At 43.3% G+C, this 17,675-nt stretch overlaps 1 protein-coding gene across 1 annotated transcript in view; it reads left to right on the forward strand.

Annotated features, from left to right (window-relative positions):
• LOC146796557 (cytochrome P450 3A21-like) overlaps positions 1-17,675 on the forward strand; it is a 301,005-nt gene that overhangs the window by 183,932 nt on the left and 99,398 nt on the right. The window contains exons 6-8 of the mRNA XM_085629194.1: positions 660-748; positions 4,579-4,727; positions 10,901-11,028. Of these exons, the coding sequence (XP_085485320.1) occupies positions 660-748; positions 4,579-4,727; positions 10,901-11,028 (366 nt within the window). The remainder of the gene's footprint in view (positions 1-659; positions 749-4,578; positions 4,728-10,900; positions 11,029-17,675) is intronic.

Raw genomic sequence — 17,675 nt, forward strand, 5'->3', positions numbered from 1 at the left:
AAATTTGTGCTATGTGCCACTTTATGCCAAGAGAGCATTCCATCGGTGCTACATGGGTGTTCCCGCTCAATCACCCATGCATTTGACGCCTTCCTGATCTACTAACATGCGTGGATAGGAATTTGAGCCAAAACCATTTGTCTCCTCGAGGCAGACAAGAAGATATGTTTAAACTTACATGCGTGCTCCATTTTACAGCAAACATACAAAGTAGAATATTAAAAGATATTTTTTGTAGTGAAAGGATGCTCTTCCTACACAAAACCTATACCTTAGAGAACACACACACCCTTCCACTGAGACACAAGGATGTGTGTTAGTGCATGGCAGCCAAAAGTGCACCAGCACTGGTGGAGATAAAAAATGTGCCATATCATAGCAGCTATGGCACATTTTTTTCTACCTCTATTCGACTCAGTTGCTGTGCTCTCTTGCATGAAATGTAAGTAAATCTTGGTGCTAATGAATACACATTTTACTTTAATGCACTCTGACTTTGCCCTTGGGTTTCCATATCAACTGTTTCTAGTCCAGCCATGATATGTGGTTGCCCAAGATGGATGGTCTGTTACTAAAAGGAAGGGCTGGGGATGTTTGTCAGAAATTGCTGATATTTCTAACATGTCTATCCAGCATAATTTTTTTTTTTTGATTTGCAGATGTTTCCAATTATAAAGAATTTGGGAGAAACCTTGGTAAAAAATGTTCAGAAAAAAACAGAACAAGATGAACCCCTAGATATGAAACTGTAAGTAAGAAATTAAAGCATGTTGGGAAATTGTGGTTGCGTGGCAGAGGTGCTGCAAATTGACAAGAGTTGTCAGAGGAAAGGTGTAATTTGTAAGTGTTGTGAATAGAAAGGTTTACCATAGAGTGATGAATTCTGATGGTACAACAAGAATGTAACTGTTTAGGTGCCGCAAATGAAACGGTTACATCCTCGGCTGTGGCACTGGTGTGCCAGGGACTTAACTGCTGCATCCTGTGGAAGAGGTGTGGTGTAGTAGCCAGGGTGGCTGACTCTGGAACCTGGGGGATCGCGGTTCGATCCCCGGTGCTGGTGGCAGATCAGCCCAGCACCATGTGACTCTGGGCAATAGCTCGCTTAATCTTCCTGATGGCTGCCAGCGCCAGGACACCTTCAGGTAATTGTTTGCGCTTTACAAATACTGAACATTTACTGGACAGCGTCGGCACACCACCGCAAAATACCTCTGCTGTAAAAAGCAGAGGGATTTCCTTTTCTATTTTTCAGCCTTGGGCGCTGGGGAAGAGCTTTCCCAGCTGCCGAGGCATTTTTTTTCAGTGCAATGACGATCGGCGCGCATGGCGCGCCAACGTCACTACACTGAAAGTGAAAGTGAAAAGAGCTGATCGGCTCATTTCAATTTCACTGCCTATATGCTACCGGGGCTATCTCAGACCCTTGAGCATGTAGGCAAACGGGAGAGGAACCATTGGTAAGGGGAGAATCTCACCTTTCCAACGGTACCTCTCCCTAGTGGATCCCTGCTTAGGGATCGCCACTAGAAGGCAATCACCAAGCATGGATCCACCACTAGACACCAGGGAGGGAGAGTGGCCCCTCGGGCAAGGGTCTATGCCCCCACCATAATAATTTGGGCATATTCAGTCTTTCTGCCCCGGTTCCAGGAGGGCAGAAAGCCCATTAGGCGCCAAGGATTCTTCTCTTTAGAAAACATAGGGGTGGGTGTTGCACAAAATAAGCATGTCAATGCCCCCAGCACCCAAACAAAAAAGGGACAGTCTTTCCACTAGGCACCAGGGTTTTAATTTTTTTTTTTAAAAGAGGGGTGTGGGCTGTCCACTATGGGCAAGCCCCCCCCCCAAAATATCCATAGTCTTTATGCACCCCCTGTGGGGGAGATGGGGAAAATTGCCCCTTATGTGCCTCCTCAGAAAGTTGGGCTTTGATGGCCTTCTCAGTGACCTTGGCTGGAAAGGGGATAAGCGAGATGAGTCTGAAGTTTATGAGGTCCATCGGGTCAGCAGAGGCTTTTTTAAACAAGGGGTTGTTCTGGGTGTGTTTCCAGTCTTCCGAGAAGGTGACGGAGTTGATGGAGCAGTTGATGGTGCGACAGAGTTTGAAAGCAAGGGTGGTGCCGGCTCTGTTGAAGATGTGATGCGAGCAGGGGTAAGAGGGTTCTCCGAAGTGGATGCTCTTCATGATCTTGAAGGTGTCATTCACGGGGAGGGTAGTCCAGATGAGCAGGGTCTGTTGGGGTCAGGCATCATAGGGTGCAGTGGTTGTGGGTGGGGTCAGAAGGTCTTGGGTATCGAGGCTATTGAAGCTGTCATATATCTCCTTAATCTTGTGGTGGAAGTAGGTGCCACGGTTGTTGCAGAGGTCTTGGGAGGGGGATATCTGCTGTCCCTGTGCTTGGTCTTGCAAATTCTTTGACAACGGTGAAAAGTTCTTTACTGTTGAGTGCAATGGCATTGATCCTTTCTTGTAGGGCTGCTTTTTCGTTGTTCTGATGAGGTGGTGGTGTGCGGTAACAGCGGCCTTGAAAGCTGAGTGGTCTTCCAGTGTTTTTCTGCTCCTCTATCTCTTCTCGAGCCATCTACAGGTGCGTCTGGACTCATGAAGGGTGGCACAGAACCAGCTGACTTCTTGATGTGTCTCTTGACTGGGGCTTTCTTCAGAGGGGCCAGAGTGTCAGCGCAGTCGGAGATCCATCAGTGGAGGTTGCGTGCTGTGGTATAAGCGTTGGTGGAAGGGTTTTGCTGAGGTGCATGGTGAGCTGTTTTTCGGTGACCTTGTTCTAACCTCTGCATGTGTAGTGGTGGGCATGGGGGTATATGGAGCGTTTGGTGAAGGAGAAGTGTCCAAAGCGGTGGTCTGTCCACTGGAGCTCGGTGGTGTGGCTGAAGGTGATGTCGCTGGCCAAGAAAATGGGGTCGAGTGTGTGTCCAGCTGAGTAGGTTGGGGAGTTGACCAGTTGTTTGAGTCCGAGTGGCAAGGTACTCCAGCAGGGACAATGTGTTTTTGTCTTTGGAGTTGTCCAGGTGAAAGTTGATGGTCAAAACCTTGAGTGCAAATCATGAAGCAAGTTCTGTTCAGCTACAACATCCTGTAATTGACTAGTGACCTCCCTTTTGTGACTTTGTGGTTGAATGAATAATGACAATTGTATAACTGAGTAATGGTGTTAAAGGAATGTGGGATTGGTTACAGCATTAAGGGAAGTTGAAGAAGTTACATTTGTATGAGCGAAAAAGGCAAGATAAAGTATTGGTCTCTGATGTAGTTGGTCTCAAAGGTTTGTGGGATGTGATGAGCAGGTTAGCTATTTACAGTCTTGGGGTTGAATGTAACGTGGTGGGTACTAAATGGTTGACATTGTAAAGAGTAATGATATTTCAAAACTGATGGAGTTCAAAGGTATGTGGAGCATAATTTAGTTTATACATGCTTTGAAAGAGGAGTTGAAAATGGAAAGGAAAAGCTTCGGATTGGCGGAGTTTGCAACGAGGGTTTAGTAGTGTGGGTGCATGATGAGTCCTTGTGATTTAAACTACTTAAAAAATGCAGGATTTAAAAAAATTGCTGTATAAGGTTGAAAATGGGAGTGGGTCAGGCTGAGAGGTTTAAAGAAGGAAGGTTGTGGGTATGGCCAAACTGATCTGTGAACATCTAAGGGAACGGTGGTTGCAACATAACCATTAAGGGCAGTTTGCAAAGGGATTTGACTTTGAGTTTTGCAGTAAGCACCATACTTTCCACAATATTTATCTGATAAATTTCAGTAGTTAATACCTACTGAAATGTACCAGAGGAAAAGGGCCGTAAAAAAAGGCAGAGCATGTGCAATTTGTTATGGTAAACACCAACCCTGCATTTTATAACTAATTTTACCCCGTAAAACTGAGAATTGTAGATATTTACCACAGCTGGTAAATACCATACACCGGTGTAAAGCATTTCCCTAGTGCTGAAAATACCACTCCTATTCTGACCCACTCAGGATCAGGGCGTAAGTCATTCACTATCAACTTCATCCTTTTAACAAAGGTTTTTCTGTGTTGACCATCCTTGCAAAAAGATGTTAGTTGGAGGTGTGGCATTTTTGTAAAACTGTGAACAGATACGACTAAACCATCAGTTCAAGGAAAGCTCTATAATAAAGGTGAGTTTGGTATTTCATGCTGATAATGCTCCAGACACCTCTAGAGAAAACATTTTTTGTTATTAGACATTGTTCTTTGAATTTGTATGTCTGTTGATTGTATGCTATACTCATACTGCACAGAATTTGAATCGCCACAAAAAATCTTGAAAATATTTACTAAGTAATGATGAAAACCCTATAAAGTCAATGTAACAATAAGTCTCTGTTTCCCCCATTCCTGTGATACCCAGGTTTAGACACTGTACAGTTGGTTAGGCTCACGGATACGAAGGTGGGATAGTTTCACATAGTGGGGGTATTTGGAATCAGCATATACATATCACTTAAAATTATTGCCGGGCTATAAGATATTGATGGTTCTGCTCTAGAATTTGGATTTTAGCTACATAGTGAATAACTCCATTTATATTTCCTTTCTGCCCAGGATGTTTTCCTCCTACAGTATTGATGTGGTCATCAGCACCTCCTTTGGTGTGAACATCGACTCTATGAACAACCCAAAAGATCCATTTGTTACCAATGGAAGGAGAGTCTTGAATTTCAAATTCATGAGCCCGTTGTTTATTATCATAAGTAAGAATCCTGAGCCACTTTATAATGTTATAGAGTATATTGGACATACCATAGCTTAAAATCTATTTGATTCCAGCATGTGCTGATATCCTTGCATGATTTTCCTTTTCATTTCTTATTTCTCGTAATTTATGACTGGTCACGCATTACGCAAGTACTTCAAATGAGATGACTCGAGCATTTTTTGTCATGGATGTTGCAGTCAGGGCCAGGTTTACATAATCTCAAAGCATTGAGGTACTTTTGACTACAAAACGGATATTCCTAAAGATGATACTAATACCAGGCACTGATACCTGACCAGAACCAAAACTAGATATCTCCTAGCCAAGCCCTCTAGATGGCTTCTACTATGGCTCCTAATTGTGGTCTAACATCTCTTGCATAATCATTTACTCTATGTCCTTGCTGAAAGTGCACAAGCTTATTGGAGATAGAGTTAAGGTGGGTGCCTGTAGGAGTGTTGGCCTGTGACCGGATAGCATTGCAAATAAACATGTCAATAGTTTGATAGGTAGACAAAGAATTGTTCTACAAAAATCAACAATAAATGAATGGGTACTTTTGTCCCCATTTTGCAGGTTTCAATACACATAATGGCAAAAAGGATGAAAGATGTGGGCAACTTAAATGCATCTCTTAATGCTCTCTAAATTCCTTTAATGGCTTTGGTTGCAAAACACCTGTTATCAACATTTGAATTTTCTTCTTCAATAAGATTTTTTGCTCAAGAACTTGAATTATAGTCTCTATCATTTGTTCATAAACTCTCTGAAATACGAGCTTTATAACAATAACTTAATTCCTACGATTCTAGACACCGCTGAAATCATCTGTTCTGGTGCCCTGGAACCTAGGCCTTCAGATGTTTGTCTTAACTCAGACTGTGGCATAAATTTATATCAATCTCCTGTCTTGTGTTTGAGCTAGCCCACCTAGCTTTCCAGCATCGGACACAAAAGGAAATTACTTATGGAGATCTGCTTATACAATGTAGATGGGTTCCTCCTCACTTTATCTTCATGTTTTAATCTGTACAAAGGGCAATTAAAGAATCCACTGCAGCCTATGTTTGCACCAGCTACGGGTGCCCTCAACTGGGCCTTGGGAAAGTACTTTGAACCAAGTTCTGATTGCCAGGATTTTTTTATAATCAAATTTGGAGCTTATTAAACCTAATACATGCTCTTGTAAAGATGGGAGAGAAGGTTGCAACAGTTGCAGCTTTCTCATGGTTTCTGTAAGCTGTGTGTCGTAAAGGTCGGAACCTCCAGCCATTACACCAGGTTTTTTGAGAAAACAGCCCAGTACCCAGATGCCCCAATATGCAGAAACCTTCACAAAGCTTTTTAGAAGCTCAGAGTTCAGTAAGACTTGAGAGCAAAATGGATGGAAACCAACAAGAGCGAGGCTAACAGGATACTTTGAGAGAAAGTATAGAATGAAGACCTTGGTCGGCTTGGCATGCCTAAAAGAGCCTCAGCTGATCCTACTAACTTAATCACTGCCTACTGTAACATTTGTGGCATTTTACAAGGCTCAGCCTTAAACTGGTACCACCTAGGAATGTTTTCTTTGCCAATAGATATTCAAGAGTGTAAGTTGTCACTTCTGAGTCACAGAGATTTTCCTGCCTGCTTTTTTCCAGGAAATCAAGAATGCACATTTATCTTGACCGTTGACTGCTGATTTGCACTCCTATTTATTTTTGGACACAATGGTGCAGTTTGGGATACAATTTCATAGGCTCAAACACTAGTGGTCCATCATTGTTCTAAAAATCTAATTTCCCAACAAAGTCTCACATTTATCACATAGCCACAGTTAAAAACTGAATTATGGTTCTTGCTCTAGCATGCAAAACTGCAAAGATTTGCCATTTCCGGTATGTAAAGCCCTCAATGCATGGCATATCTCACATCCCCTGCCATGCACAAAACACCCATTTGCAAGTGGCAGTGGAAAATGACATCACTGATGACTTCATCCAATGAATGTGTCAGTGTGTTTTATAGTTTACATAGTGGCAGGTAACTACTATATTACTGCTTTACCTTATCTAATTTTGTACAGCCTGAGTTCAGCTAATGGGTGTAAGTGTTTACAAAACACATGTACTGTTAATGCACCAAAGGTGTGTAGAGGTACTAAACACATTATAAATCTTTGTATTGAACAGTAACTCTGTGCGCAGGTAACAGTTGACAACTTGTATCTAGTATGTTCAGAACAAGTTTTTTGATTCTGCACAAAAAAGTTACCAACACTGCAAAGATTCTACGTACTGCATACTAAGGTGCCGATCACGATCCGGTAAAAACCGTGTACGAACCGTCGGTCGGAGCGAATTCCCCGTCCGACTCGTACCCGGTCGTAAAACTTTACAAACATGGAATTACGATTCGCACGGAAACACCATTTCCGTACGAATCGTAAAAAACACCGACCGACGAAAATATACATACGAATGAGATCCGGGAATGCTGCGACGTGACGTCGGGACGCTTTCAGGCAGCGTTTCACGACCCAGGAATTACGATTCGAACCGACAGCAGTCCGGACGGCAATATTTTCACGGCACCCAAAAAGTGCCGCAAAAGCGAAGTACGGCGCGAATCGACCAGAGTAGGTGGCCCGGTACGCACCGTACCCCCCCCCAGCCCCCAAAGGTACGCGCCGACCCCCCCCCAGCCCCCGTAGGTACGCGCCGACCCCCCCCAGCCCCCGTAGGTACGCGCCGACCCCCCCAAGCCCCCGTAGGTACGCGCCGACCCCCCCAGCCCCCGTAGGCACGCGCCGAACCCCCCTGTATGTACACCCGTGTACGTGTCAAACCCCCCGTGTACGTTCGAGTCGTACCCCCCGTGTACGTTCGAGTCGAACCCCCCCCGTGTACGTTCGAGTCGTACCCCCCGTGTACGTTCGAGTCGAACCCCCCCGTGTACGTTCGAGTCGTACCCCCACCCGTGTACGTTCGAGTCGAACCCCCCCCGTGTACGTTCGAGTCGAACCCCCGTGTACGTTCGAGTCGTACCCCCCCGTGTACGTTCGAGTCGAACCCCCCCGTGTACGTTCGAGTCGTACCCCCCCGTGTACATTCGAGTCGAACCCCCCGTGTACGTTCGAGTCGAACCCCCCGTGTACGTTCGAGTCGTACCCCCCCGTGTACGTTCGAGTCGAACCCCCCCGTGTACGTTCGAGTCGTACCCCCACCCGTGTATGTACGGTGCGTACCCCCAGCGCTACGCGCTGGGGGTACGCACCGTACATACACGGGTGGGGGTACGACTCGAACGTACACGGGGGGGTTCGACTGGAACATACACGGGGGGGGTTCGACTCGAACGTACACGGGGGGGTACGACTCAAACGTACACGGGGGTACGCACCGTACATACACGGGTGGGGGTACGACTCGAACGTACACGGGGGGGGTACGACTCGAACGTACACGGGGGGGTACGACTCGAACGTACACGGGGGGGGTTCGACTCGAACGTACACGGGGGGTTCGACACGTACACGGGTGTACATACAGGGGGGTTCGGCGCGTACCTACGGGGGCTGGGGGGGGTTCGGCGCGTACCTACGGGGGCTGGGGGGGGTCGGCGCGTACCTACGGGGGCTGGGGGGGGGGTCGGCGCGTACCTACGGGGGCTGGGGGGGGTTCGGCGCGTACCTACGGGGGCTGGGGGGGTACGGCGCGTACATGCGGGGGCTGGGGGGGGTACGGCACGTACCGGGCACCTGTTTGGACGTCTCCATGGTTGTTATGGGAGTTCGGTGCGGACGGTCTTTTCACCATACGGTTGTACATTCGGACGCCCGGGATGGATCATGATTCCTCGGTCGGACTTCACCTTTCACGTTTGTACGGTGAATCGTACGAGGACGTGTCGGACACATTTTCCGACCCGAGGACGTGTGGGGAATGATTCCCAATGCGGTTCGTATGGACTTTTTACCATGCGAATCGTGATTGCCAGTTCGTACGGCACTTGTACGATTCGTACGGTAAAAAGACCGGATACGAGTCGCACGGGGATATTTTTTACCGGATCGTGATCGGCACCTAAGTATTGTAAGCAATCTTGAGTTATTAGAAAGAATCACCTCAGCATGAAAATGTCCATATAACATAGAAGACTGTGTGCACCAGGTACTAACCTATGTACATGTGCTTGATTTTCTTCTGAAGATGTTCTATCAGTGAAGCTTTCACCACTGTATGAAGGCTTCAGGTAGTATGATCTTTAGCACCTTCAGACAGGAAACAGACTTTATCATTACAGCCGAATCAAGCGATGCAGTTACAACGCAGCCATTACAATAGATGAGCCTTTACCACACATTCCTTCACCACGCATGTAGTTACAACAACATGCCTTAGGGAAATTGGCATAGGAGTTTAAAGTCCAATGCTTTCCCTGCTGTTGCACAGACTGGAGTATGAAGAGTAAGTTATACCACTCCAAAGTCCAGTGCTTTCTCTAAGGCATGTCGTTGTAATGATATGTGTGGTAAAGGAATGCATGGTAAAGATGCATTCATTGTGAAGACTGCGAAGCAACGGCATGCACGGTAAAGGCATGAGTTGTTCTGGTGGATAGTGTCTTTTTTGCCAAGTGTTGCATAGAGTGAAAACTGTTCTTATGAGATACTTTTTAAAACTCTTTAGTGTATTTTTCATAAGAGTTTCACTGTCTGCAAACAGTGTGGTACAGGTTAAACTCTCTCCGAAGACAAAACACTGTTTTCTGTACCCAATTTTCTAGTCACATCAACTTAATTTCTAAATGACGGTTTCGTGACTGGGAGGGGTTCGATACAGATAAAGGCTGCCCGTAGCAGGGCATCAGTTATGTAACATAAGTTAAGTATCGGGAGGAACTTGGTTTTCTCTGAACAATTGTATACAGATTTAACACAGTGTGCAGTAGAAGTTACCTTTCTATCTGTTGTTGATAGTCTGCATGAACTCCCGTACCTATAAAGCGTATGGCTTAGGGTCAATGTTGCACATAGCGATGAGCACCGCCTTATGATGAAGCATGGCATCCTCTAGGGGATGTGTGAGGGCAACATAAACAGTCCCGCTGACTGCCCGGTTCCACTACTCTGGCCCAGGCACTCGTCACATTTGGAGAGTTTGTGCCTCTCTCCTCTCTTTCCTCTCAGGAACATTAGCCTTATTTTTAAATTTCCTGATTCTTGTTAGGAGCACGGGCTTCTGGACCTTTTGAACTAGCTCCCTGTCCCCCCCTGTTCACCTTTCCCTCTCACATGGGGTCTCCTGTTTGATACATGTGGCATTTTATTACCACAACACCAGACCCTCCGGATTACTTTGTAGGTTTTAGGGGCTTGGGGAATCCCCTACGCTCCAGTCGAGAATCTGATATCTGAGACCAGGCCACATTGTGTTAGTGTTTGGATTAGACAAGCACATGATTCATTCACCCATGGAAGTTCCACAACCCTAAATAGGAAGTCTGCCTTGTTCTTATATATGGTCACAAAACTCCTCAGTGAGTTACAATATCCTTATAATGTACAACAGGATGATAATTTAACCCTGTCATCAGCAAAGTCTATTTATCTTCCTAACATTCAGCATTGTTATGAAGGGTAAATTAAATGATACTTCACTATGGATTTGAAGATCAGAAGCATAAATGTTAGTACAAAATGTGGGGCAAGGCATTTCCAGATCCGAGGAGCATTCTCTGAGAAGTCATGTTTGAGGGTGAACATTATTTCTTTTTTGTGTTCAGATTTCTTTATTAAATTTTCATAACATAATAGTTGGTCTTGCCTACAACAAAGAAAAATATTACAAATACAATATTAATGTTATAGTAAACATTATTCCAAAGAGGTGGTTGGAGAAGTAATGTAGATTTGCTTATCACACTAAAGTAGTCTACATTTGACACCCAGTCAATCCTCCTTCATCCTTCCAGGCGTCATCCAACATGCTTTATGATAAGATTTGGTTCCCGCCCACAACAGTTAATGATTTTCATATTCAGGGAAAACAGCATATCTACTAGTTTGAACATTAGGTACCAAAAGAGATGGTAAGATTTATCGAATAAATATCATATAGTGCATTCTTGTTTGGCTTATGTGATTCCTTGGAAAAGTTGCCATCATTTTGTTTTCCTTTCCAGTCTTATTTCCATTCCTCATTCCTGTTCTAAAAAAAATGGATGTCTGCCTGTTTCCCAATGACACGTTGCAGTTTTTTACAAGTGCTGTCAAGAGTCTGAAGGAGAAGAGGCAAAAAGGCAATCACGAGGTGAGTGCAGCCCAATATCAGAAATAGGAATAGCTGTCATAAAAGGGAATCATTTGTTTAAGAGGGGCCCTTCAAAATCTCTAGCAGGCCAAATGGCCTGCCAAGTCCAACTTATTTATGTTTAGTGTAGGGAGTGCAATAAAAAAAAAATCCTGCAAAAAATAAAGTTCAAATGCAAAAAACGTTTCTCATAACAAAATTAAAGTTAGCTTAAAATATCTTCTAAAACCATGTACACTCAAAAATAATGATTTAAATGAAAGGGTATGCCTATGTGTTAAAACATTTCATGTCAATTGACTATAAAATATTGTAAAGGAAATTGTATTAAGTGACTTGCTGATCTCTTTGTTCTAGTGCTGGATAGTTTAGCTGCTTGAGCTATACCGCCTGCTGATTGTCCATAGTCAGACCAATATGGAGGATAAAGTGAATCAAATTAATGCACTTTCATATCTCACTTTTTTCCTCCTCTGGAAAATGTTTACAGCTCAGTGGCATCCTATAACAGTAAACGTTTACCATCACAAAGTTGAGGGATGGGCGTTAAAGGAAGCAAATTCTGTAACAGAGAGAAAGAAAAATAAATTTTGAAAGTTTGAAGAAAAACAATTAAAAGCCATATGGAATGAGTAGCAAATAAAACAAACGAAAGAAGGCTAGAAAAACAAACTCTAGAAAAGGGAAAGAAAGTGAAAGTGGACTATAAGGAGAATAGAGAATGAAAAGAAGAAAGAAAAAGGAAGAAAGGAAGAAAAAGGGAGAGAGGAATGGAGGTATGAATGGATATGGAAAGAAAGAAGGATGGAAAGGAAAATGAAAGAAGAAAGGGGTGAAGAGAGGGTGGAAATCAAGAAGTGGTAGAAATAAAGCAAAAAGAAAAGGCAATTGAAAGACGGGACAAGAGAAGAAAGAGTGTATGAAAGAAAGGGAAATAAAAGGCAGACAAAAGGAAATAAAGGAAGAACTAAGGGAAGAAGAAGAAGAAAATAATGGAAAAGGTCGGAGAAAAAGAAATGAATGGCTGGCGGGAAGGTGGGGCAGGAAATAAGCAAAATGGAAGGAAGGTAAAATGAAAGACAGTAGAAAGAAAGAAAGAAAAATAAATGGGGAGGAAGGAAAGAAAAATGTAAATGCACGAAGAAGTAAAGAAAGGTGGAAAGGAAGAAAAGAAGGCAGGAAAAAACTTTAGAGAGAATGTGACTAATTTTTGTTAATTTATGACATGACGTGATAGGTGTTTCTTGTTCTGCACAGTACAATTCTGAGGCTCTGATTTTATGTTTTTGGACGAATAAGTACTGTTTATCCCACCTGATCGGTAATGATACCCTTGAGTGCATTATTTATAAGGTCTGATGAATAGCACCTGTTATAAGTTTCTGGTGAATAATGTGTCGTTTTAGTTCTCACAGCACCAATCCCGCATTGTACAGTAAATACACATTTCACCTGTTACATTCCGGTACGTTTGACCTGCTGAAAATTAAAGAACGGATATATTTAATGCACCTGGTGTTTATCGGGGTTGGTAAATATCACCTTACTCAGCCGCAAACAGGGGTTTATGTAGGAGTCTGTAAACACTGACCCACTGGTAATCAGGGCTTAAGTCAAGTTATTAAGAAGTAGAAAGGAAGAGAGAGGTGAATAGAAGGATGGAAGAAAGAAGAAGGAAAGAAAGGATGGACAAAATAGAGAAAGAAGTAAGAGAGAAAGGATGAAAGGCAAGATAGAAAAAACTAACAATGAAAATAGACTGAAGACATGAAGAAAGGTAGAAGAAAGGAAGAAGGGGGAATTAAAGAAAAAATGAAAGGTTATTAAAAGATAGAATAGAAGAAAGGAAGAGCCACAGGAAGGAAAAAAGGCAAAGGGGTGGCAAGGAAAAAGGGAATTGGAAAAGGTGGGAAGAAATTAGCATAGAAAGGAAAGGAGGTAAAAAAGAAAGGAGTAAGGAAAGGAAAAACAAAGTAAACTAAAGAAGAAAAATGAAAAAAAAAGTAAGAGGGAAAATAAAGTATGGGATATAAAGAAAGAGAGAAGGGAAGAAGAAAGAAAGAGGTATTAGTAATAAAGTAGGAATCTATTTGATGCCAAAGATTGAGGCCCACCTTCTGTAATATGGTAACTGGGCATTAGCGTCAGGACAGTAGGACCCAAGGTAAAAGGGGACTCTGGCAGGGGAAGTCTAAAGGGGAACCTGAAAGGAAGGAGCAGTCATGGGAATGGGAGACTAGCAAGGGGATGCGAAGAGACAGACTCTCCCAGCGCTGTAAAAGAATCAAATATACACCATTGTGTTGTCGTTATTCCCTGCACTGTCACCACATGATAACTGGTGAGGAGAATGGGATGAGTACTCCACCATGCAGAGAGAGGTCCAGGAGTCATGGCCCAAAGCCAAGAGCCACACTGGGTGCACAGAGGAAGTTCAACGAATAACGCAACATCAGGGGCCCACCCCGGTCACACGATACGGAATTAATGCAAACATAGTGCCAGGAGCCCACCCTGACCATGCTGTGGTGAGAAACACTACAATTCTTATCTGTGGTAAGCTGGATGCCTGCTTCTTGCACACTTTGTCTCGAGCTGACTGTCTTCTGAGGCCGAGTTTTCGCAAGTTTTCCCTGCTCCTCTCAGCGGCCATTTTGAGTTCAGGCGGGATCATCCAATAGGCTTGGCTGCTCTCGCGGTGCCCATCTTCAAGTCAGGCACCCCTGCTAACAATAGCCTGTGCCTGATTTGAGGGCTCAACAACTAAAATATGCACAGTAAGTTTTAGCCACATGCACAGCCTTTGGCAACATTAATTAAACTGGTGCACCAACCCTCCTTTCACCCTCAGAAACTGAAGCCAAACGAATAAAACAAAGAAGATGAGAAAAGACAATTATTAAACAAATTGAGTCACCATCCTGCTGCAACTGCTGTGCACGGTGGCTGCACGTCAGTGTGATAGACGATACTCTGCTTCAGACCCAGGAACATTTAGGTCCGGACTATCAGTGACCAGCTGTGCTGCATATGTCACTGGGCATAAAGGGTCATGCCTACTTCTTTACTTCGTCAGACACACACTCATGACTTTGGCACCATATCACCACTGTGGTGGCCTTTTGCTTCAGTTAACACATTTCGTCCTCACCGGATTCAACACAAAACACCCTGCCAAGAGCGAGCATGCTTAGTGTCTCATTCCTGGGCCCTCCAGAACCGCTGACTCTCATACTGGCAGTGGCATGGGTCCACGCTGGCACGAATGGCTTGATGACCTTGAAGGCTTCTTGAAGGGGTCGCAGGCCACCGACTCAAATCAACAACTCATTGCCCTGTACAACATGATAGGCAAAGATGTTGGACAAATCATCAAAGAGTTGTCAGCAGCTACCACGACCTCTTACCAAGATATGCATGACGCAATAGTTCAGGAAGTTTCTCCCCAAAAGAAACATTGACTATGAACATTACATCTTCAATCTAGCCTCCCAGGTTAAGAATGAAAACAATCCTTAGCACACGTACTACTTATATAAAATAAAGATGTAACGTGTTTTCACAGTGCAATTCAACCCAGTGTACAAAAGAAATGATTTAGTCTTTTTCTTCTAGATGGTTCTTTTATTCATTGTCAATCTTCTCCGTGGTTCATAACAGCCAGCCAACACGTGTTTCGTCGCTACATGGGAATGTGGTCCCGCGACTTTTTCAAGGCTGTGTTTGCAAAAGAGATTAAAGAACTGTATTGTCTCTTTCTTAAAAAACATGTTGTACTTAATGATAATGTCACAGCAACACGGTAGTGGAACTCGAAACCCAACGAAAAGTGGGTGACACTTAAGTCCAATTAGAAAGACAATTTACATGACCAAAGTCAACATCACCATATATTGTGAATTCATAAGAGGAGCGGAAAATCTATGACTCTAATCACGATGGAGAGAGCTAAAAAAACGTGCATTTGGTGAGGATGTTCGCTGAATACTAAACGAATCCTAAATGTGAACGACACACCCACGTGGTGAGTTTCAAAGTGAAGTGAGGTGGGTGTGATTTGGTGTATATAAGTTCTAAGGAGTGTGAGTTTGCGCATATTCAGGTGGGTAAAAAGTTTTTTGTGCTATATATTGGTGCCATAATTGTGAAGAAATATAATAAAGTGCATATGATCATAGCTACCTATTCTTGGCTTGGTATATATATCTGGAAGGAATGATAATATCTATATCACACTGATGTCAAAGCCAAAGTCGTTTCAAGAATAGAGAAAAATAGGAGTAGAAATATAAATATTTTAAGTAAAAGACCTACTTAGTAGGTGGTGATAATTCCAAACCACCTATGGTTTCTGAGGTAATGGCGTCACTTGTTTCTGTGGGATATTGCAATCCTTGGCTAAATCCTGTTACTTTTCAGTACTGTGAAAATAAGTTAAATCCTAATTAACCCATAGTCATAGTCTCCATTCTGTTAGGCTACACATGGTATGCGGTTGTAATCTGGTGGAGCATGATATTTGTGCAGAACTATAACGACAATGTCTTATTGTAAGAAAACGGGGTGGTCGAGTAATAGTATATCGGGGGACTGGGTACGTACCGATATAAAAGAGCCAATAAGCGTGTCTCGTGTGTGAAAACAAAATCTAAAATAGCCCCGATTTCAAAGCAGATTAGTTCCGATCTCAATATGCAAATATCCAAAATGAGTGGATCTTTTAAAATTATAAGCGCTTAAGTGACTATGTTTCTACTGTGGGTAATTAATCCGTTCAAAATCCCAGACTACCAACAAACAAAGTAATCCAGGTGTATTGGAAGATAAATTTCAGGTCCTCCCCTGTGTTCTACACCCTTATACAAGTCTCCACCTCCGTCCGTCTATTGGTAGAATCATGAAAAAATCTTCATGGCTAGTAATGTATAAAGGGAACCGGTCAAAAAAACAGTGCTCAATTTAAATAGGAAATACAGGAGAGAGTGAAAACGGGGACAAGGTTTTCACTCGGTAAAGCTATAACCGGCATAGTAATCTATTTGTGTCTCTCGTTAAAGCGTTCTATGCTATGAACAGCACCGCGTTTGGCAAGGCTTACCTTATTCGACTGAACAGTGATTCTGACGTGACGCCCGTCCCTGGTTTCCCGGTCTCGAGTGCGTGCATGCAAGAGGTTTCCCTTCCTTATATTCAAAGTTTGGAAACCGGGAAGTATACTCACGTGTGTGGTTCGGTCTCGTCCAAACTCACGTAACGTGAATAAAAGAAGGACTAAAGATAAATGGCTAATACGGCGGCCATTTTAGAACATGTTTGGTTGTGCGTAATGATAAGGGTCCCAGCATATACGAAGGAAAAGGAAATGGTGCACCTGTTTTGTGCTTGGTGAGTATCAACTAATCGTAAATAGCCTATTGTTCTCTCCATCTATTAGATTCAGTACAAACCTATTCCACGCTGTAACGTGAAATTCGCAAAACCAATAATTCCTTGGTACATGATATAAGAGATCAGAACAAATATCACACATATATACAAATTATAAAGAACACGTATTATACAACTGAGAATTGAGAAGAAGGTTGCTCATTGGAAAAACGGTCATATTTAATGCATTTGTGGCGCAAAACCTATTCGAATCTGTCATTGGTGTTCACCAAGATCAAATTCTTTCTACTAGGAGTTGCATTAAGTAGTGTTATGCTCGGTATGTATAGTTCTATCTAGCCCTCTGTAAAATTGGGTCCAGGCAATCAGGAGCTTGCAAGTTAATCAATATGATATAGTCCCATAAAAACAGACAGTGGGGGTCTTAATTGCCCAGAAAGTAGTGTAATTCATGATCAATGTTAAGACCCTGTTCCACACTGTGCATTTTTAAAATCCAATGTGCCTCTTTTTGTCTTAGTGTGAGTTCTCTGTTCCCTCCCCTGGGACTTCTTGGGACATGTTCAATTCTGTAGAATTTAAACGTGCGATTGGGTGACTGGGCAGGACAGATTGACATGTGTGCTGCTAATGGGTATCTCATGTCCCCCTGTTTAACTGCCCTGGTGTGTTCCCCTATGCGTTCCCGCAATGGTCTGATTGTGCTACCAATGTAATGTTTTTTACATTTACACTCAATTATGTACACCACAAATTTTGTTAGGCAGTTAATGTTAGAGTGTATTTTATATCTTCTGTCTCCTGGTCCTGCGAAGTCTGTCTTGCGGTCATCAGCCCATTTGCAAGAACTGCAGTGACCACATATGTAAAAGCCCCGTGAGTGTTGGCTTAGCCAATTTGTTGTGGTTGTTGGTTTTGGGTAGCTTGGACTGAGTAAGTTCCTCAGTGAGACCCCCCTCCTGAATGTTATGTTAGGTTTGTCTGTTATAAACTCCTTGAGAGTATTGTCCGCCTTGAGTAGATGCAAGTGCCTGTTAAGGCTCTTTCTCAGGATTACTGCCCAGTTGTTATAGCCAGTAATAAGTCTGATTTTTTGGTCTTGTTCTTTCTGTTTGGGTTTGTCCCTTAGGGTTTCAGTTTGGGTGACTTTGTCTATTCTCTCTTCCGCTCTGGTCAATAGAGACTTGCTGTAACCCCTCTTTTTAAATCTGGTCAATACTCCTTTTTTGTGAGTCTGAAATTCATCATCCCCGTCTGGT

This window comes from Triturus cristatus, chromosome 10 (assembly GCF_964204655.1).
Source record: "Triturus cristatus chromosome 10, aTriCri1.1, whole genome shotgun sequence".
Lineage (NCBI taxonomy): Eukaryota > Metazoa > Chordata > Amphibia > Caudata > Salamandridae > Triturus > Triturus cristatus.